Here is a 22,648-nt window from a genome sequence, read left to right on the forward strand (position 1 = left end):
ATATATATATATATATATATATATTATATATATATATATATAAATAAATATATATATTTATATATATAAAAATATATAAATATATATATATATATATATATATATATATATATATATATACGTATATATATATATATATATATCCTTTATTTAACCAGGTAAAAAACTCATTGAGATTAAAATCTCTTTTCCAAAAGTGACCTGGCCAAGAGGGCAGCACAGACATTGTTACAACAATAAAAACAAACAATACAAGCAGACAAAATACAACCGTCACACACCACAAGTGAACGAGCATGACATCCAGTTTGTATGCAACATAAATAAATTGCTATAAAGCACAAACAGGTCAATCTCAAAACAATTCAGTGAGTAAATCAAGAGCAATCACATCGACCTAGAGCGCCACTTTCTCCATCCTTTAAAATGGACTTAAATTCCCCCCCACAGTAGTAATCAGCTGTGACAATTCCAGGTCCTTCTGTACATTATTCCAGGAAGAAGGAGCAGAGTATTTATTTTTTTCTAACCTTTGGGACCAACGTCTGTAGAACATTGTGAGAGCGAAGGCCATATTGATTGCGGTTTGTGCACATGTATGTACACAGATACGAAGGAACCACTCCAAGGAGCGATTTACATATACAAGAGCCAACCAATGTAAAAGGCTGCGGACATACAGAGATGGCCATTTAGCAGCCGCACACAGGGTACAGTGGTGAACCAGATTTCCACAGCCAGTAATGAAACGTAAAGCACAATGGTAACCAGGATCCAGCTTCTTTAAGCTCTGGTCAGGTGCATTCATATAGAGCAGATCACCATAATCCAATAAAGGTAAAAAAAGAAAGTTGCTGAAATCAAATGTTTCCTCGCCTGGAGGGAGAAACAGGATTTGTTTCTATAAAAAAGATCCCAAATTTAATTTTCAGTCTGTAAAATTGTAATGTAATTGTAATGTCTACCTGAGCAGAGAATGAAGTCGTTCTCCCTCTGTGGGTGTGTTGTTATCCAACCTTCTCCTTGCTTTGTTGACATCGCCGGGCCGGCCACGTTCGCTTTTAGTGCATGTGTACGCGCCCCACTGGCTAGCTCACGGCCACCGCTAAGCACTGCTCTCAAACGGCGGTCATAGTTCTGCTCTGTCAGTCACTCTTGCCGTTGTTTTGGCTGTTAGCACCTTTAGCTACGAGCCGCAGACTCGCCATGTTGAGAGCCGTGTGGAGGCAACAGAAATGCTAACAATCTCGCATTTAGCACCTTTAGCAAGAGTAATTTTACTTTTTCTTTTTTTCTAAATTTTCCTTGGAAATGTTTTTGGAAAATATGTTAAATCTGGTTTGCGCAGAAGCTCAAACAAATGAAAAGTTCAGCTAATTAATAAAATATGGTCAGGTCAGTTGTTTTGACCCAAAAATTGTTTGATTGAGTCGTTGACTTTGTGAAACCAAGAAATACAACAGAGGTGCAGAGACAGATCTTGTGCTAATAAATGTAAATAAACTGATCATGAATGAAGCATCCAAGACCTCTGACATGTTACACACAAATCCAAAATTCATTATCAACGCTCTCAGACTGTCGTCAGTGATTTTATTTGGGTGAATGGTGGATAATTGCTAATCTTGGTCAAATTCATTCAAACTGGGTCAGTCTGCTTCCCTGCTGTTTCTCCTCATATCAAATAAATGCAGCCAAAGCTTGTGTGCCTTTGTCCGACCAACCAGTAACGTACGGGCTGCTTTTGTTTATACCACACAGCCCCCTTCATCCCTTCTTGTAGCGATGGATCATAGCCGTTCTCCGGAGACCTCGCTCGGCGCTCGGAATGATCCATTTTCTGACAATATTGTCGGCAGCTGTCATCGTAGATTATGCCTATTTCTGGAGATGTTGAGGATGCCGAGATGTGCTTCAGGATGAATCATCACCAATTTTCTAACATCTTTGCTGAGAGGCTAGCCCGACCATATCTGCTATGGTAATGATGTACCCCGTCTAGCCTTAGTTACATATATATTATATACATATATTTGCAAATATGAATGGCTGTACTGCAGCGGGTCACTTTAATACACAGAATTCTTTTTAAGAGAAATATGGCTGTGATTATTTTCATTATTGATTCATCTACAGATTGTTTTTCTTGATTAATTGATTAATCATTTGTTCTGTAAAATGTAAACAAATAAAAAAAAATGCTCATCACAAGTTCCCAAACCCAATATGACATTTCAAATGTCTTGTTTTGTTCGAGCAACAGTCCAGAACCCAAAGATATTCAGTTTATTATCACAGAAAATCAGAAAATGCTCAAAATTGAGTAGCTAAAAACAGTGAATTTTGCTTTTCTGCAAAAAAAAACAACCCAAACACTTAAATGATTAATCGATTGTCAAAATTGTTAATTGGATTTTTCTGTTGATCAACAAATCAATTAAATCAGAATCAGGTTTATTTGCTAAGTACATACATAGAAGCAATTTGACTTCGGTTTTATGCATCTTTAAACGACTTACACAGAATAGAAATAACAGCTGGAACAATGTCAACAAAGCTGGACAGATAAAGGTGAGGAATAGGCAGGACTGTTATGTACACAAGTAGTGAAAAAATAGATGAATATAATATAAATATTATATAAATATACTGTATATAGAAGCACCAATGACCAACAATAAAATTAGAATTAAAGAATAAAGCAAAACGCCTGTATAGTGTTCTGGAAGTTGACTAATAGTTGAAGCTCTGTGAACTGTGTAGAAAAGTAGATATAATGTAATATTAATTCTAGTATAAATGATAGAAAAGGTTTTTAAAAGGATAAAAGAATTATCAGTAGGCAGCTGGATTTGTCTCCAGATGTATTGTTGCACATTTGAAACACAGAAAATCCTCACTGTTATTTGAATCGACTCTCACAGTGTTGGAGAAAGTGAGAAACATGCTCTCACGCAGTGAAGGTGACAGAGCATATTTCATGATCAGCGCAATACAGCTTTGGACACGGATCTGCCTCATCTCCCCTTTAACGGATTTCAATATAGCATGCATGATTCAGGAAGCCATTATTTCATTTTAACGATGCCTGAAAAACCCTCCAGACAGCTGCAGGAAGTAGTTTGTTGCAGGCAGGATGCTCTAAAAAAACGGCGAGGCGGTTTTTGAAGTTGCACTTAAAGAATGACAAAAATATTGTGTCCAAGAGAGGAGCTCCGGCGGTGTTGTGTTGCTCCACTGTGCTGTACACTGTATTTGTGTTAGATGTCAGTCTGTGTCATCTTCTGCTTTGAGAGAGTCTGAATGACTGTGGTTAGTCCGGGACCTAATGCATCTGACCTCCTTTCGCTAATGGAAACAGGCCTTTTAGATTTACTCAAGGCTGAAATCACTTGTTCTCTCTTTGCAGTGCGTCTACCTTCAAAACAGAGGCTGCTCGCTGGCCAGTAACACACATAGCTTGCAGGGATTTTTTCCCGAGTGCGTGACCTAAGCCATTTCATAGAGTGAACTTGTTGTGTGTTATGAATACAGATAGGTAGCCCTGGTTAATGGCTGTTACTGTCTAGGGAACAGACTTGCAAGTACAAACTTACACAAGTTGTGCATAAACTCTCTTTGATACAATACGCACTCGTACAAAAGCCCCACTCTGGATTCAGTATGTCCTTGGCCTGTCATGTTGCATTTCTCTTCCCTCCTCTCAGATCATTAAGGGGGAATTGATGCTGCCTGTTCATTATACAAGGGCTAAATGGAAGCACAATGAAAATCTGCCACTCACTGTCAGTCATGATTGCATTATTCCATTACCGCCCATCTGCAGGAGGCTCTCAAGTCAAATCACCATTGGTACTTTCCACTTCCTATTTCCTGCTTCCTGTTTCTCACCATGAATCTTTAACTAACCAATTAGTAACCTCTTATTTGCTGTTGTTCCAGTTTGTCGCGCCCTGCACCTTTTGGAAGTTATTGTTTCGAAAAACAGACATTAAATATACATGACGCTGTGAGGATGAGAGCTGGGATGTATTATTTAGGGGAGAGAGGATGTTACAGCTGTTCTCTTTGTGGGTCGGATGGATCAAGCCAAGAAATTATGGTTGATACAAATGAGGGAGGCTGGGATGGAGTTCATGGTGGAAAGAAACCACAAGTGATAAACATTGAAATCGAAATGCAACTCCTCTTATCGTGTATCTCAAATCAGTCATTAAAGGAATAGTTCAACTTTTTTTTTTCGAAAATACACATATTGGCCTTCTTGCGGAGAGTTAGATGAGAAGATGGATACCACTTTCATGTCTGTTTGTTAAAGCCAGGAGACGGTTAGCTTAGCTTAGCATAAAGACTGGAAACGGCTAAAGTGAAAAATAAAGATTTTTTAAAAACATGTTCAATGGGAGTCTCCGCTGGTTGCCCGGCAACAACAACCCTCCAGGAAGTTACTGCTCCCAGCCAAAAACTAGTTCAGCACGTAATCCCCAATAATACCGCAAATTGTCATTCTTTAGTTTTTTTTCTTTAGGTTCTATTTCTTTAATGTGCCAATGAACATCTGTACAGTAAGCTTGTTAGCAGACGTGTGAAGCTAACAGCAGGGTTAGCTTGTATACATCAGTGATTCTCCGTATCCTCCGAGGACCCCCAGGGGTATATGGCACACTGCCAATATTTCAGATTTATGAATTTAATAATTTTTTACAAAAGGCTTCATAGTAAAACAAATAATATTTTAATCTTTAAATCTACCGTACAATGGTTAATATGTTACATTCTAATCTAACAAATCTTTAACTCTTAGAACCTGCAAATATGTTTAATACGTGCCTAATACATTGCTCTTGTATTGATTTATACTCCTGCGGCTGTGCACAAATGCATTCTGTGCGGGCACCTCTCGCACGCCGAGCATACATAGTACTGCGGCTGATTGTGCATAGCATGTCATTTCTTTTTGATTTAGACCCGCGGTTTTCAAATCCTTTGTTAGGCGGTCTTTGGTTTATTTGAGAGTTGTGATTAAATAGTTCCAACACAACTCCATGCCTCCAAAAAATCATGGAAGAGTTGGATGATGAGGAGGAGGAGCTCCTGTGCCTAGAATGAATGAAGTTGTTGTTGTTATTGTTATGGACGTTAGGTACGGAAATCCCATCTCCCAGCTCTGATGTCCAATCAAACTTCAGCAACGTCTGCGGTGCCTGGTGCGTAGTCACATTTTTCAGGAGGTGCGCAACGCGGCTCTCTGCGAGCTCCGCAAACCATCTCTGCGGCTCTGTGGGAGCTCCGCACAAGCTTTTCTGCAGAAGTATAAATTAAGCATAAGACTATACGAGTATAAAAATAAGTTACGTCTAATTGTTCCAAGGGACATACATGAGGGTGTCCCCGGTATAATCCATCTATCTTGTAAGGGGAAAAGATTGAGAACCTCTGGTATATACACTGTAAGGTTATTTATCTTATCATTTTCAAAATGTGGCACATTGGAAAGCAGGAAAAACATCACTGGCACGAAACAGACAGACAGATGTGATTTCACTGTGTGGTTTTGATCTCATGTTGTGTTGTTGGGATGATCACAAGGTCAGGTTGTCCTCTAGTCCAACCCACATAACAACGCCCACCCTGTACTTGTACTTGTTGAAAAGGAGGATTTTTCACATGTGCATCACAAGTTCTCAGGATTCGATGTCGCCTCACGATTTGCAAGGTTTTTGCAGTAATATGTCAAAAGCCCACACATCCTCTTGCCCCCTAAAGAGCAGACGTGAAGAACACTGAGTCAGTAGATGAGTGTCCAACTCGTGTCTCAATTATTCCCCTGCACTGTAGTGCCGAGTCATCGCTTAGACAAGTTTTTACCAACGGCCAAGATTGCTTTTGGGACAGGGATGCAATATGGTCCAGAGCAATCTATCCTTGTGTCAATATGTCAAAACACCATCATTCCTTTTTATAATGCTGCTGATTGTTAGTGCAAAGCCTCTCTGACTGCACTCCATTTGGTTGATAGAACCGGGAGTCTTTCCCAGAAGTTTGTTATCGAGGATGATGAATAGTGGACTGGGTGGGACCATGCTGAATAACAGGATCTGCTATACATTGGTTTTATTGGGCATTATAAAGTTTCTTATGCAGGACCTGCAGCTTAAGGGGTTGATTTAAGGTCTTCTGCTGCATCATGACAACCACAAAGGGAGATGCTCCTTGTTGTTGTTTTTTTATGTACAACTACTGTCTCTGTGTTTTTAAATAAATTCTTATTAGGTGATAAATCCAAAGCAGAGGTATGAAAAAAGGAAGAAAAGGAAATAAAACGGGGCATAGTTTAATGATACAATGGTAATACAATTACAGATGTGTTATTTTTAACTTTCTCTCCTCACATTCACATGTAAATTCTGCCTGAACAACCAAAGTCTTCAGTTGTCTTCAGGCACCGGAGAGACAATAAAACATAATCCAGGAAGGCTGATTAATTTGAGTTAAATTGAGTAATACATCCGAGTGAATGAAGGTTCACACTGGACCGTGATTAGGATTTTTTACAACTCTGGAAAGTTATCACTGTAACAACTGATTTTATCCTCCCTTCTGATAATAGTTCATGCGATCATGTCCGTGATTGTTCATCGCAGAGTATTTGCTGGATAATGTTGCGTTGTGTTACATAAGAAGTTGAGCCTGATTGAACTGTTGTTGCATTGCTATTTTACCGTAGAACCTCTACTCCATGAATGACAGTGTGGTCAGTGTGAACATGGCGTTATCCCGGATATCACTAAGCAGTGATACTGGAGCAGATGGGACTTAAATGCCTTGCTCAAGGCTGCTTCATTGGTTTTAAGAAAGGGACAAGAGTTAGTCGTTAAATCACCACCCCACTCCTCATCTTTACGTCAAGCGTGCCATGCAGTGAGCAACCTCCGGGTCTGAGAAGTGAAGCCAATGCTGAAGTGTCTTAAACTTGCATTCTTTCTAATAGCCAGCAGGGGGCGACTCCTCTGGTTGCTCAAAGAAGTCTGATTGTATAGAAGTCTATGAGAAAATGAGCCTACTTCTCACTTGATTTATTACCTCAGTAAACATTGTAAACATGAGTTTATGGTCTCAGTCGCTAGTTTCAAGTCTTCTTCAATACAGCATGATGTTCATTTAGTAAATTATGGTCCCATTTAGAATCAAATAGACCATAAAGCAGAGGATGCTTTAGGGCCGGGCTACCTTGTGATTAAAAGGTTGCTACCGCGACGTTGTCCGGTCTGGGAGTTTTCTGCGTTTTCGTCTTACTTTAAGTGTATTTTCAGTTCATGAAAGTGTCATGTAACATTTTGGTTGCCTAAAAATGTCTTATTCCGCATTCGGTAGTACTTAGCTCCACCCTCTTGTGTCACTTCTGGTTGCAAAAGAAGCCAAGATGGCGACAACCAAAAACCAAGATGGCGGCAGCCTGAATGCCGAACTGGAGGCTTCAAAATGGCAGACCACAAACCAGTGGGTGACATCACGGTGACTAAGTCCACTTCTTATATACAGTCTATGGCTACGCCGCAGAAAACACCTCAACATTCCTGCAGTGAATGTAAATATCTATTTCCCTGAAAAGTCCATCATTCATATTCTCCGCGGCATCACGCCAACATAGCGAACCTGTGAATCTTTTATCATATTGAGGGCATTTATCCAACAGTGAGTAAGAGTAATTGCTCTTCAATTATAAATTGTGTTTTTAATCATGGAAGGCTGGCACTCAGTCCAATCCACTAATTGCTTTATCCCTGAAGGCATCCACTCACACTGAATGAGATGAGACTGCTGATGTAGCGCACTTTATCTTTACATGGGTATAGATGATGTATAAATACAGAATGTGTTTTTTCTGACTTTGTTGTTCACAGAACTCACCTTCACATGGATCTTCAATGAGTACCCTTCGTTTGTCATCCAGGACACACGACGGTTTGTGTCCCAGAAGACGGGCAACCTCTACATCGCCAAAGTGGAACCCTCTGATGTGGGCAATTACACCTGTGTGGTCACCAACACAGTCACCAAAAGCAGCGTTCAAGGACCACCGACTCCTCTAGTGCTGCGGGTTGATGGTATGACCGTTTTACCTTACGTACTAAACATGGAGTACAAAGTAGGAGAAGAGCGATGAATTGTTTTTGTTTTTTCGAAATCTAAATTTAAGGCATTGCAACTTTCAAATTGCTGCTGCAGTGACTTAAATTAGCAATAGCCTGGCAAGAGGTGAGAGTTTTAGCTGGCGGCCATCGATTTTGCCGGCTGCTGGCTAACTGTTGCCAGCAAATTTAATCATCTGTAGCTCATTTATGTCTGTGACTTGGCATACAAAATGAAACTTTTTGCTTTTGTCTAGTTAGTGTGTTCACTATACTTTTATTCTCTGACAAAGATGGTTTTGCAAAAGAAAACACTGCCCAGTGTTGTTAAGGAATTTGAAAGGATAGAAAGTAGACTGTGTGGTCCTCCAAATTTCATTGACAATAAAGCTTTCTATTCTATTCTATTATGTTGCTCAATACTGTATGTCCAAAAGAGTGGTGAGTGGTTAAAGGTGCTTTACTGTATATGATATTCAGAGCATTAAGATAGCAGAGCTTTGTGAGCGTGTGGGCGTGCCCCACTGGCTAGGTCACGGCCACCGCTCTGCACTGCTTTCATACGGCGGTTACAGCTGATAACAATGTCCCGACCAACGGCGTAGTTGCAGAAGCGTTGCACCCACCCTCTGGTTCCCCCTCAAGTAAACACTGTTTGTTGGGCTGTAGCACTGGGCTTCGAAGCAATATTACCGTAGTGGCCAAACGGTGGTACTACAACTTCCGTGTCCGTTACATCACACCATTGGGCCCAAAAATACTTTTTCCCATAGACTTACATTGGAAAAGAGATGTCTGTAACTCAGCAGACTATTTCTTTTTTTGAGGTAAATCAACTTCCCAGTATGAAGTCTGCTGGAAGAGCAAGAACGGGGGCCCCGCCTCCGACACTATATCCACTTCTCTTTATACATCCATGGTTGAGAGCCGTGTGGAGGCACTACTGAAGAAACGCTCTGAAATTTGTATCGAGAACCTTTAAACAATCCAGCCGATCACATCATCAAAGTTTTCTTTGAAGTTGACTTTTATCCGACTCACTGGTTTGAAAAAGAGGACTGGTGTCAACCTCATGAGACAACTGCATCATTTCATCTGATTCTTCTCATGCTGAAACAACATTGGTTTGTAATTATTGTTAGATGTTTGATGATATGTAGACCACCACTACAGGACTGGAGTGTAATGTATAGAAAATAAATAGCATTTTAAGTCCAAATAGTGGTCAGAAGAATCTGAATTAGATATTTTCCCTTAAGTATCGGACACAGTGTAGTGTTCAGAGAAATAGAGTTATGATTTATTATAGCTCACACAGTCATGACCTAAACTTTGTTTTGCTTTTCGAGCCTTGAGCTGAAAGAATTCCCTTCAGACATGCGTGGCATCATTTCTGTTTTTCTCTTTGTAACTCCAGGTGTGATGGGCGAATACGAGCCAAAGATCGAAGTGCAGTTCCCTGAAGTTGTCCCCGTCGCTAAGAGCTCAACTGTCAAACTGGAATGTTTTGCACTTGGAAAGTACGTCCCTCTGTGTGTTATTAGACAGTCATAACTACACCATTCGTTGTTTATTGTACCAGTCTAAGCTGCATGGTAATGTGTGAGGACCCTCTGAAGTGATTTTGGGAGCAGAAGATTTCTACATTTTAATGACTCCTTCTTGTGCCGTACACCCAGAATACACAGCAGAAACACTCGTCAGTTAAAGAGGACCTATTATGCTTTTGTGCTTTTTCCCCTTTCCTTTAGTGTTATATAGTTTTTTTTGTGCGTGTAAAAAGTCTGCAAAGTTACAGAGCCCAAAGTTCACGCCTATGGCGTAGCCACGGGTGTGCCAGGATGTGCCTGTGCCACCCAAAGAGGCAGAAAAATCAGATGCAAAATTAAATTTTAGCCATAGCCTCTCTAAAAGGAGTTACTATTACCAAACAAAACATCTGCAGCCATTCTATATTTCTACCAGTGAAAGTTAGCAACCCTACACACGGGAAAAAAAGACATTAGCAGTCGTTGTGTGCGGCCCGGACCGGGAGACGCTGCACAGAAAGCTACCGGTGCCGGTAGAAAACAGAGCGGCAGCTAGCGGCGCCATTTCTTACTGCATTCACTCGCTCTTGGGAATTTCTGACCAGCCACAACTTTTCATAAATATATACTGAGGTGGCTGTATTACCCCTCGTCCACACTGGGAACGTCAGGAGCGCGTGGCGGCTGCGTGATTGACGCGTCGGGTGTTCACACCAGCTGCGTTTCTGCTGTTACAGCTGCTGCTGTCAGCCCTTTCTTTCTACATAGAGTTTGTCTTTCATAATGGTCATTTCATTTATTTATTTTAGACAGAGAAAGGTTAAGAAACGTGTGGTAATTTGTAAATAATAGTAATAATCCACAATTAAAACCCTGTATTATATTCATTCATGGAGCTCTCCAAGTCACTGCATGTGCTCCTGACGTTCCCAGTGTGGACAAGGCTTTAGTGTTAAAACTGCCCATAAAAATTGGGCCTCTGGCGGCTTGCATAAAGGGGCTTCTCCATCTCAAAGTCCCGGGCTGAATTTAATCCCCAGTAACACCCAATTTTTGTGATGCACACGTACAGTTATTTTTTCTGGCTACGGTAGTGATCCACGCCAAAGGGAGTTACTCTCCCCCAGAGAAACACTGCTCCTGAACTGCCTGAAACAACTTGCTTGAAGTCCTGCATTTTCTTCTGTAACGTGATGATGTCGCCAAGTAACACATTTGCATAATATCTGCCTAGCGGCTGGCACGCCCTCAAACAAAGCTAGTTAGAGCGAAGCTGGAGCGGAGAGTTTGGTTTGTGTGAGAAAAATAAAGCGTTCTTTGAACATTAAAGCATGTAAACATGTTCTAGTAGAAACCCAAAATACATGTATGCACCTGAAAATCAGCATAATAGGTCCTCTTTAATGCTTCAGATTAACATTGACATGCTTTATCAGTTTTTTTCAGTCCTCACTGGTATCATACATGTATGTGAAGATAGATAAGACGATCTTCTGGAGTGTTTTTCATTTCGCTGCCTTGCTGTGTGTTATATTTTCATGCCTTTAGCCCAGTGCCAACCATCAGCTGGAGAAGAGTGGATGGAGCCTCTTTTGGCAGGAAGGTGGACATAAATAAAGCCAGCGGAGTTTTAGAAATCCCTTACTTCCAGCAGGAGGATGCGGGAGTGTATGAATGTGTGGCTGAAAACACCAGAGGAAGAAACTCGGCTAAAGGAAAGCTGTCTTTCTACGGTGAGTAGGAGGACGGTTTCGCTGACTTTGATCTAAAACTGATCTCGCTTCACACACCTCTTGTCTTGGGGAACAAATAATATCTTGTGCCTTCAACCTCTCAGACTTCTTTTCCAATGTGTCATGTTCGTTTATAGACTTTTACTAAATCTCCTGCCTATTGATTCATAGCCTCAAAGGTTCACTGCAGCTGAGCTTGATTGAAAATCTTGCAGAATAATAAAAGTGTAGCTTTGGCGCGAGTCTAACAAAAAGTTTAATTTGTTGTCACGCAATCTGTAGCTTTTATTTGAACCCATATATAACTGCATCATATAGTGGAATGTGGTAATAAATTAACCCATTAGCAGTAGTTCATTTCTGACAAGCTCTTTATTGTGCCAGCGGCTAACACGGGGCCGTTGCACACACACACACAGATTTATACCACCTCTCAGGGAGACGTGATTTTTCTCTCACCAACACTGGACTTATGGCCCATATTCTGAGAAAGCTTTTAATGGCCCCTTGATGAAGGATTTTTATGGTTTCTCTCTCCATTATTTTGCAGTTTATGTATTGATGATGTCTGCCCACAACGCCCTGTAGGGATGTGCTTGACTGAAATCATCAAATCCAGATTTTTCTTTCCTGTGAAGGAGGGAGCCTTTGATATGATAATACAGTACAGAGTTTTTTGCGGCACCTGTGGGTAAGATGAAATGCTCGCGGTACCTGTAGGTAGGTTGAGGATTAAACATTTACTTTAAAGAGAAGTGCGTGTGTTCATAGAGCAGTACAGCATCACAGCACTCGGCCTTGATGACTTAGAAGCCTTAAAACCGATGGAAAAGTGCCGATGTTGAGGTAATTTCGTCAACAAGGTGATAACTTTTCAACGACCTGTGGCTATCACGCTCTTGGTGCTATGTTGCATGGCCTTTCTGCTGTAGTTGTGTGGAAGTCGTGTTTCTCCTTGTAAGATTTAAGTCCTGTCTCATCTGAAAGCCTCGCAGACTGGCCCGCCGCCAAGTGATAAAAATCTGTAATCTCATTTTAAACTCCCATAGACAGGAGCTTGCGGGACATCCATCAACTCTATAGAAGAATGGGAGAATCAATATGGGGATGTGGTGTTTTGCGACACCCGACCAATGCGGGCACAGGAACAATAAGGGATGGCCTGACCTCTTTCGATTTCCCACTTAATTGTCCTTCCGTAGTCCCCGGGGGGATTTATGAAATTAGACCCTGGTTTTAGCAGATGACTGCCTTTGAATGGGCTCAGACACCATCAGATTGACTTTGTATAGAAGCCGCTTGCATCATGTATTCCCTTCCATTATGTTATCTCTGACAGTCTCATTTGTAATATTGTTAACAGGGTGTCATGTGCAGAAGTATTTGTTTCTGTATAGTGATGTATTTTCAATTCGGTACAGCTCGCTGAATGTATTTATGACGCAATTTCTTCCATAAAGAGAGCTGGTTTTGTGACAACAAAATATTTTCTCACTTCTCATATGGGGCTGCCAAACACTTCCTCTCTGTAGGCTGTTTATTATTATTATTATGCCAACATTCAGAACGTAATACACACACGTATACACAGATATACCATTTATGTTCGTAAAATAAAATAATAGCAAAATAATCCAAATTAGATAGATCAAAATAAGATTGGAAAGCGAGGGATAGAGTTAGGATTCATGCCACTATACTAGCAGAGTATGTGTTCAGAATAAAATAGAAACGGTTGCCTCCTTGCGGCCACTCCGCAGGGAGTACATCTTGCTTCGTTATCGATTCAAAACTTTGTTTCAGACTGTCAAAACTTTGGTTGTTAAGCACTTAACGATCTATAGAGACAACTTTTATGACACTAGTGTACAAAATAAGAGCAGTAGAGGAGCATGAGAGGAGCTCAACACAATTCATATGGTGCGCCTCGACCAGAAGTCCCTATGTAGGCTTTTTAAAGGTGCTAAATTCAATATCCAGAGCATTAATGTGGCAGCAAACATCTACTTGCTATGTAAAGATATAGAGGAGTAATGTCTACCTGAGCAGAGGATAAAGTCACTCTCCCTCTGTGCGTGTTTTAATCTGAGCTTCTCTGTGCTTTGTTGACATAGCCGGGCCCTGTGCATGCTTTTAGTCCACTGGTTAGCTCACCCTCGCCGCTCTGCACTGCTCTCATACGGCGGTTACAACTGATAACGCCGTCCCGACCGACGGCGTTGTCGCGGAAGCGTAGCACCGTTTACACTGCTCTTGCTGTTAGCACCCTTAGCTCAGCCATCGCCATGTTGAGAGCCATGTGAAGGCAGTATAGAAATGCTCTGGATTCCGTTTAGAGAACCTTTAAATATTACTTCAATGAGTCCGATTTTGTTCTTATCAAGTAAAATGCTCTTTAGGCAATGCATGCAGCACCGTTTCCGAAGATATGAAATACAAAGAAAAATAATCAGCAAGAAACACCTTCATTCGTGTTGAAACACGCTGTTCTTATCTTTATGCTTCCAGACATTTCTTCTGTCATCTAATGGTTTCATGGCTAGGTTTAGTTTATATGCACAATTATTTGGATACAAAATACATACAATAGGGAAACCAGTAATTTCAGTGCAGGAGAGGAAGGAAGCCTGAAAGGTTTATTCAGAATCCCCCCCTATACAATATAAACACATGCATAACTGACATTATTACTCGAAACAAACGAACAGAGAACACATACTGTAGAACAAAGAATAGTTTTATACGCAAAACTGACAAGCATAATCAGTAGTACAAGAAAAGAAATAAGAGATAAAAACAAACAAAAACAAACCTAGAGTAAGTAGATATGTACAACCAACAGAAGCATCTTGCCATGAGGTTCAAGATGAAATGAGAAATTTCTTTAACTTCGTCCTAAAAGCTGGCAAGGAAGATAACGATTTCAGTGCAAATTCAGTGAATTCCCTAACTGTGGGCCTCTAAAACCTCATTTACACACTCTGTTAGTGTTTTGAAGACATTGTGTGAGGCTATAAAATTGGTATCATCTGCAAACTAGAATGGCACTCGGAGAGCGCAGACCTCCGCCAAGGTGCGTGACTTTAAAAACAGATCGCAGCTCACAGCTGGCGGTACTGTGAGGTGGTCGGCTTATTATTAACACGCCGTGTTTCCATGTAACGTATCGGCGGATGCCTCTCTCATTCAGCAGCCTTGTTATGTCTTTATGACGTTACACTACTTTGTCTCTCATCCCGTCATCTACCGCTTTTTTCTTTCTCACCGCGGACGGCCAGCAGCTCGAAGTCTCGCCACACATCCAGACACTTATCTCTCGGCTTGAAGAAGGAAGTAGGCGAGGTCACACGTCATCAACGCGTCATCAGCTACACTGCGCATATGGTCTTAATACTCAGGCTGATCGTAATTCTTAAAAATATTCCTGAATCCGGATCATGATTCGGATCGCCACCAAAATCTAATGGATTGTTCATTGTGCCACACCCAACCCCTCCAAAGAAATTCATTCAAATCCATCGCGGACTTTTGGAGTAATCCTGCTAACAGACAGACAGACAGACAGACAAACCAACGCTGGTGAAAAAATAACCTCCTTCAAGGCCTTTGGCCTTGGCGCAAGTAATAATAAAGGGAGAAGATTTTGACATGTCATAGCCAAGTCATTAATGTATATCAATAACAATTTGCCTTTTAAGTTGACGGGAACACGGTTTCTGAACACCAGCTGTTTTGGACCGGATTCAACAGTCAACTTCCCCCCAAAAAACAAAACGTTGATCCACTTCTGGTCTCCACAGAGGACATCATGACTGACTTAAACAGATTCACACTCGTAGCCACCTCTCGTATGACCTCGTGATAGGAGAGACTGTATTTCGTATGGAAAGCCCTTGGTTTAAGTCCTCGTGCGTGGGTGAGCATTTGCCCTGCTGAAAAAGTCCTTGACACTGAAAGCATCGTGGATACTGTTCAGGTTGTAACTGTACTCTCATATATCGCTGCAGAGAGGTAAGATAAAAAGGCTATTTCAATCATTAAAAAATAATAGCATTATTATTATTATTATTACATTATCAAAGTAACACAGCTAGACAAGAAGACAGACAGACTCAGCTGCCTCGTTCCCCTTGACCCGGCCAGGGCGTCCTGTATTTATGTGGGTGATTCACAACGGTCATAAATCTTCTTCCACTGTCGCCAGAGATATGGTTCTAGTCATTAATGTGCCACACGACCGCCGTCATAAATATAGAGGCATTTTCTCTGTGGATTTCAGATGTTTCAAAAGATAAAAAGAGAATATAACCTGTGTTATTAACTGCATTACTAAAAAAAAGAATTACAACCCTTCCATTGCACTGTAAGCATCTAGCATATAATACAGTCGGTAAACCTGATTCTTGTAAAAGATCTTCATCTGTGTAACTAATTCAAGCTGCTCGTAGTAAATCCGATAGTTTATCTTCTAGCTTTTAACCTTACAGTGACGGGTTTCAACCAACCTATTGATCATTCCACGTGTTAACTTTGTACAGTTGGTTTTATTTATATATTTTTCCACTGGAGGTGAGCGTTGGGTTAATTGGAAGTGGATTTATGATTTGTGCCCTTGGAAGCCTCTGTAATGAACTAATTGCCCGCTCGGTTGGTTCATCGATTTTATTCTAAAACTGCTGCGCACTCGAAATGCTCTCTCAAGCATTTGTGTTAGCGTTATAAAGTGTTCATTTACAGTATGTGCTATGTGACCTCACAGCTGCACCGCACTTGACTGAGAAGCCTCAAGATGTCCAGAAGACCATTGATGATACTCTGGTGTGGGAGTGCAAAGCCAGCGCCAAGCCCAAGCCCTCGTACCGCTGGCTGAAGAACGGAGAGCATCTGGACCCCATGGAGGTAAGAGATTTCTCTTAATCTGAGTTTCAATGACCAAAACTAAAATATGAATAACATGAACGGGAGAATAATCCACAGTTCCCCCTCAACGTGCAACACTAAACCCCCGTTATTACATGGCGCTGTTGAATATATACGATTCTGATCGGTTAATCACGGCATTCTGCGGTCTGTTATTTCTTTATAGCAGACTGTTGCTATGTATAGCAGACCGTTGCTATGTATAGCAGACCGTTGCTATGTATAGTAGACCATTGCTATGTATAGCAGACCGATGCTATGTATAGCAGACCGTTGCTATGTATAGTAGACCCTTGCTATGTATAGCAGACCCTTGCTATGTATAGCAGACCGTTGCTATGTGTAGCAGACCGTTGCTATGTGTAACAGACCGTTGCTATGTTTAACAGACCGTTGCTATGTATAGTAGACCGTTGCTATGTATAGCAGACCTTTGCTATGTATAGCAGACCATTGCTATGTATAGCAGACCGATGCTATGTATAGCAGACCGTTGCTATGTATAGCAGACAGTTGCTATGTATAACAGACCGTTGCTATGTATAGCAGACCGTTGCTATGTATAGCAGGCCGTTGCTATGTATAACAGACCGTTGCTATGTATAGCAGACCGTTGCTATGTATAGCAGACCTTTGCTATGTATAGCAGACCGTTGCTATGTATAGCAGACCGTTGCTATGTATAACAGACCGTTGCTATGTATAGCAGACCGTTGCTATGTATAGCAGGCCGTTGCTATGTATAACAGACCGTTGCTATGTATAGCAGACCGTTGCTATGTATAGCAGACCTTTGCTATGTATAGCAGACAGTTGCTATGTATAACAGACCGTTGCTATGTATAGCAGACCGTTGCTATGTATAACAGACCGTTGCTATGTACAGCAGACCGTTGCTATGGGCGCAGTTCTGATGTCAGACTCTGGAGGACCGTTTTTGTGTCATAATATTGATTTCTTCAGTAAGTAGCTGTGTAATAAGCGGGATAATGTACAGCGAGCAGGTCATTGTTGTGAAAGAAACCCCGACAGGGCGATGCCGCCCGACGGCGAAGTGGAGGGTTCTCTCATCGCCCTGAAGGGATTTCTTTCACAACAATTAACGGCTCGCTGCACATTATCCTTTACATAGCACGACAAAGAAAAGGGAAAAAAAACACATCAGATAATCAATCAAGAGCATTCACCACCCTTTCATAGACCACGGTCTGGGTGAATACTCGATTCTGATTGGCTGCAGGGTGTCTATTAATTCCTGATAATGTACATCTACTAAGTAGTTCCAGTGAAACTGTGCTGGATACAACAGAATCTGAATGTCTTATATACAACACTGAGTGTAAAGTCATCCACATTTAAGCCAAAAGTTAGTCCCAAACAAACTCGTATACCTTTACTATTAATGTTTACTATATTGTACATCTTGGTCCATGAGACCTGTGCTTGGTATAAAAAAAATAGATTTAAAAAGTATTAATTTGCGCTCTCCAACTTTAATCAACACCCGGTCTTATGACGGTGTGTAACATTCTTTTGACAACAAACCATTAAAAGCTGCTGAAAGCTGCATGGCTCCGTCTGACAGGCTGGTATTTAAGTGGTACTGTCATTGTTAGCAGAGTGTCAATATCCTTTTTTTTTTATTACAACAGCCTCGAGGCAGTTGAGTGGATAGAGATAAGCATAATTTAATGTGTAAGATGATAAGATTACAGTGGATTCAGCAGCATCTTACTTAAAGGATTCACAGTGTGTTACCGCTCTGTTTGCTGGATTGGTTTTGCTGAGGAGCACATTATAGTTCCAACTCATAGGCTTGTACTTGGCAAGAACACGTCACTTTGAAATGTCTGTATTTGCTTGGGAATAGATTTGGCATCAAAAGTGTGTGTGTTGGGGGTGGATTGTGTTTGTATGTGTTTGACGAGGAAGCCAAAGTGATGCCATTTTCTGCCCGTCATCAACCGGGGACTCAACAATTTGAGTGCTCAATCCGTCCTATCTCTCAATTTTACCATTACTGTAAGTCTCTTCTCTCTGGGGAGGGGAGAAAAACGCCTTATCATCCAAAATACATTTCACATTTTAGGCAATTTGCCTCGTCGTGTGTTATTGTGCTGCTGGAGTGAGTGTGCTTTTCTGCCTCCCGTGAATCACAGTCACTGATAGTGTCAGTGTTTGGACTGGGTAATGAGCCACAAAAACCACACTGTTGCTGCTTTGTTGGACGAGTCTTTGAAGGGGGGCAGGTGGGTTTAGTGTTCTGCAACTTCAATCGAGAGCTGAGATAATATTTGAAATTTTGGGGAACTTTAATTAAAGAGCTGAATCACAATGCACTCGCAGTGAAGACGATTACAGAGTTAATAGTTTGCCATTATGACACAGAAGTAGTTATCTACAACCCTGTATGTGCAGCGAGTCAAATTTGAATCCGTATAAATAGTAGGGATGCACCGTATCGATACGGTTTCACTATCGGTATTGGACATTTTTCAGTCCCGATACCAATAGTGATACCTGGGCTTTGGGTATCGGCCGATACCGAATACAGATCCGATACCAGTGTTTAATTAATAAGATGTATGCCTCACTGTGTGGAAGTGACTGGGATCATTCCTATATGTGTAAGGCAACATCAGGCTGGACTTAAACAGCGCTTTATTGCATGCATTCATTGTTTAAATGTTGTAATGCTTGAAGAACCCTTTGTTTTCCTTGTGCTGTCTGTCTGAGCATGCCTGATACTTTCACAGTATTTGTATGGTATTCAAACCTGCTTTATAATAAGGGGACATAGGGCTACACGATTATGGCCAAAACGCTAATCACGATTATTTTGCTCAATATTGATATCACGATTATTTATCAGGATTATTCATTGATTTTAGCGACAACACATTTTTAATGCACTTTCACATTAAAATAATCAGAGCGCTGCTTTCACTTTCATGCTGTGCTACATTCCTGCTAATGTACAAATTAGGGCTGCACGATGTTGGATAAAAATGACATTGCAATATTTTTTTCTGCTATTTGCAATATGAAAAAAATACAGGAATATTCACGCTACCCTTTTTGTTAGCTACATTTTAAAGTTGAATACTTCAATCTGGTGCACTTCAAGAGCAAAAAATAGCAACAATAAGAGCTCGATAAACAATTTGATGCTCTTAATTTAATCTTAAATATATTGGTTGTACAGATAATATCTACTGTATACCCAAAAGTGAAGCCAAAACATCTAGCTGCTAGTTTAGGAAGCGCTTGATTTGATAAGCTGCAGAGTTTTCTATAAGCAGAACGCACATTTTAAATGTCAATATCGCAGGCGATCATGTTCATTTAATTGTGGGAAGCCAAAATTGTGGTCGCGATTAATATTCGATTAATTGTGCATCCCACAATGAACATGAAGATCTTATTTTTTTATACAATATGGGACCTTTGAAGTGGCAATCCTTAAGATTTCAGTCCTGGTTGATTTAGAATGTCTATTTGGAGCGAAAACAGTGGGGTTGTGCGTACCGTAGAGTTTAGTAGTCTGGAGTCTCTTTGCCGACACGAGCTTCGGGTTTTCGGGGTTGTGTGCATGGTTCCATTTCTTTGTGTGTATTCCCTTTCCGGGGATGTTGCCCTTGTGTCTATCAATGTTTTGTTTAGTTACATTATTTTATTGTCTATTTGATTTAAATTTTGATTTTGATTTGTTTGTTGTTTGTTGTCTTGTAGACTTCGTACTTTCATCTATCATTTAATGGTTATATATTGTTTGTCAATGTGTTTGGTTTTGAAAAAGTAAAATAAAATGTTCAACAAAAAAAACCTTGCTTTCCTAACTTTAGAAAACAAAATGTAACAAATAAAAACATATATACAAATTTAGTGAATTGTTATTTATTATTAAAATAATTAATCTAAATTTTTTTTTAACAGGAATTACAATTCAAGTGAAAACCTTTTAAATGCAGTAACATATAAAACTTAAACGGAATTAAAATCCCAGTATATAGTATATATAGTATATAAACATAGAATTGAGTTGAATAGATCCGCCCCATCGTCACGATACCTGCTCCAGCTATTTGAGTCACTGGCGGCCCGATATCCAATCATCGGTTCATCCCTAATTAATAAATAAATCGGCGTCATTGTCATGAACATTTGCTCTCTCTGTCATCCGTGGCTGTTGGGCGACGGAGGTCACTTCCTCTATTTGCCTCAGGAAACCCTCATCACTCCACCTGTGTGCATCTCCACTATTGATTTGTAAATAACATTGTAAAAATTCCTTTTGGCGGTCGGCCGAGGTAGCATATTCTCCGTACATGTGGCTATATTAATGAGGTGGGGTGTTACCATTTTCAAAATGCCACCGTCAACAGCGGCAACAGTAAATCAATTTCCAAACCCAAAGGTCAGCGATGTAGAGAGAGGGAGGGAGAAGGAGAGGAAGGCCAAGGGGGGCCATTTGTTATTCCTCATTAGAATGGATCAGTCCTCCTCTCCCTCTCCCTCTCTCTCTCTCTCCCTCTTTATCTCAACATCTCAGGTGCTCTCTTTCTCTTTTCTTTCGCTCTCTTTCAAGCTTTTTTTCCCTCCCACTTTTCCCCTCTCTCTCTCTCTCTCTCTCTCCGCCTCATTTTGGGCCACCTCCAAGGGAATTAAATGGCGCAGAGGAGGGCTGTCACTTCAAAATGTCAAACAAGGACCCACTCACGCTTGTATTTTTCCACTCCACCGCCAGCTCCCCCTTTCAGTTACATACACGAGTGTGTGTTTTTTGCGATTTTTCCTACTTTCGACCTCCAAAGTCATGGAGCTGCCTTCTGAGGAGTTGTTGTGGCACACGTTCGGAGCACCTCCTGCAATCAGGAATAGGATCATTACATCACCCGCATACAACAAAGCGCCCGTGATTTGCCTTTTTCACAGCTCAACTTGAAACAGTGCCGCTATCAGAGAAAAGTCAGGCATAATTAATGACAGCCATGAAGCAGACGAATGCCATCATTTGTCTCCAGTGATAAAGAGATTGCGATAGAGCCACCACTGAGTCTCTGGGGGGGGGTTAACAGGACACTGGCTACAGAATGGCGTAGTGTGGCACCAACCCATGCACTTACACAGATCTCTTTCATCTCTTTCTCCCCCCCCTGGGCCCTCGCACTGTGTAACCTAAAAAGGACCATCTATCATCTATTCAAAGTCTCTCTCTCCCTCTTTCTCTATCACCCCCTTGAGCACACATACAAGCACCCAGTCCCGAGCCAAAAAACACTTGGAAACTGCTGCATCCCTCCTCGCCCAGGAACCCCCTCTGGCGGCGGCGTTAGGCGCCAGGTCAGCCGTGCGTCCGTCGTGTGACTGTGTGGCGTCAGAGCGAGTCCTATTTGAAGATCCTCAGCAGTGTCCCTGACTGATGTTAAGGGACAGTCCTTGTCTTTTCAAGTGGCAGCGCTGTAATGATTCCAGACGACAGACAGACTGGCGGCAGGACCCTCCGGACTACTTTGTCAGTGACATTAAAAGGTCTGGCTGCACTCAGCAGGGAAAGATCAAGGGCAAGAACAATGAGTGCTGCCACACTTAAATTGACACAACTATAAAAAGGGAGCAGAAAGCAGCGCCCGATCGTCGTAAAGGTCAAAAGGAGCAGCGGGAAGGAGAGAACTTTGTTCGGGGTATAATTACTACCTGTACTCTGTGTAGACATTTTTAAATGCATGCATTTATTTCTAAACAAACACCATCACATGCCGAGTAATTTTTTTATTTTCCCCTGCCACCTAGCGCTCCATGTTGGAGTATAAAATAGCCTTCGTACGGTGCTGCATCTTATTCCTGAGTAATTCCTCCGAGGTTTGATTGCAACCACCGTTTGATAATGTCTCTGTGCTATGTTAAGCAGAGGGGGGTTACATCTAGTCACCGCGGGCCTATTAAGACCACAGAAAATTAGCAGTGTTTCAATTATCAAGGCTCCCCCGAGGAGAGAAAAAAGTATGGCTAAAGCTTGAATTAGATCAGGCCATTCATCAGAATGAACACAGTTGGCATTGTGGTACTTAAAATGTCCATTTATAGCCCCAATTATACCCACCTCAAAGCGCTTTTAGTCCAGCTTATTACAGTAACACCATGTCTTTTTTTAAGGAAACCTTATAAACTCCAATTAGTGCACTAATTAAAAAAGATCCTACACCGTTTCTTACATAAAGTGAAAGGTCAGTCACGAAACAGAAGATATCATCCACAGAGTTTGTTTGATGGATGTTGACTGAAGAATACTATATTACCTATGGGTGTTAGGTTAATCTAAATTAAGGTAAAT

The 22,648-nt window shown here is 41.1% G+C and overlaps 1 protein-coding gene across 2 annotated transcripts in view; it reads left to right on the plus strand.

Annotated features, from left to right (window-relative positions):
- cntn3a.1 (contactin 3a, tandem duplicate 1) overlaps positions 1-22,648 on the plus strand; it is a 118,263-nt gene that overhangs the window by 53,594 nt on the left and 42,021 nt on the right. For both annotated transcript variants that reach the window (XM_037772880.1, XM_037772879.1), the window contains exons 6-9: positions 7,905-8,108; positions 9,550-9,652; positions 11,210-11,394; positions 16,154-16,293. In XM_037772880.1, the coding sequence (XP_037628808.1) occupies positions 7,905-8,108; positions 9,550-9,652; positions 11,210-11,394; positions 16,154-16,293 (632 nt within the window). The remainder of the gene's footprint in view (positions 1-7,904; positions 8,109-9,549; positions 9,653-11,209; positions 11,395-16,153; positions 16,294-22,648) is intronic.

This window comes from Sebastes umbrosus, chromosome 6 (genome assembly GCF_015220745.1).
Source record: "Sebastes umbrosus isolate fSebUmb1 chromosome 6, fSebUmb1.pri, whole genome shotgun sequence".
Classification (NCBI taxonomy): Eukaryota; Metazoa; Chordata; class Actinopteri; order Perciformes; family Sebastidae; genus Sebastes; species Sebastes umbrosus.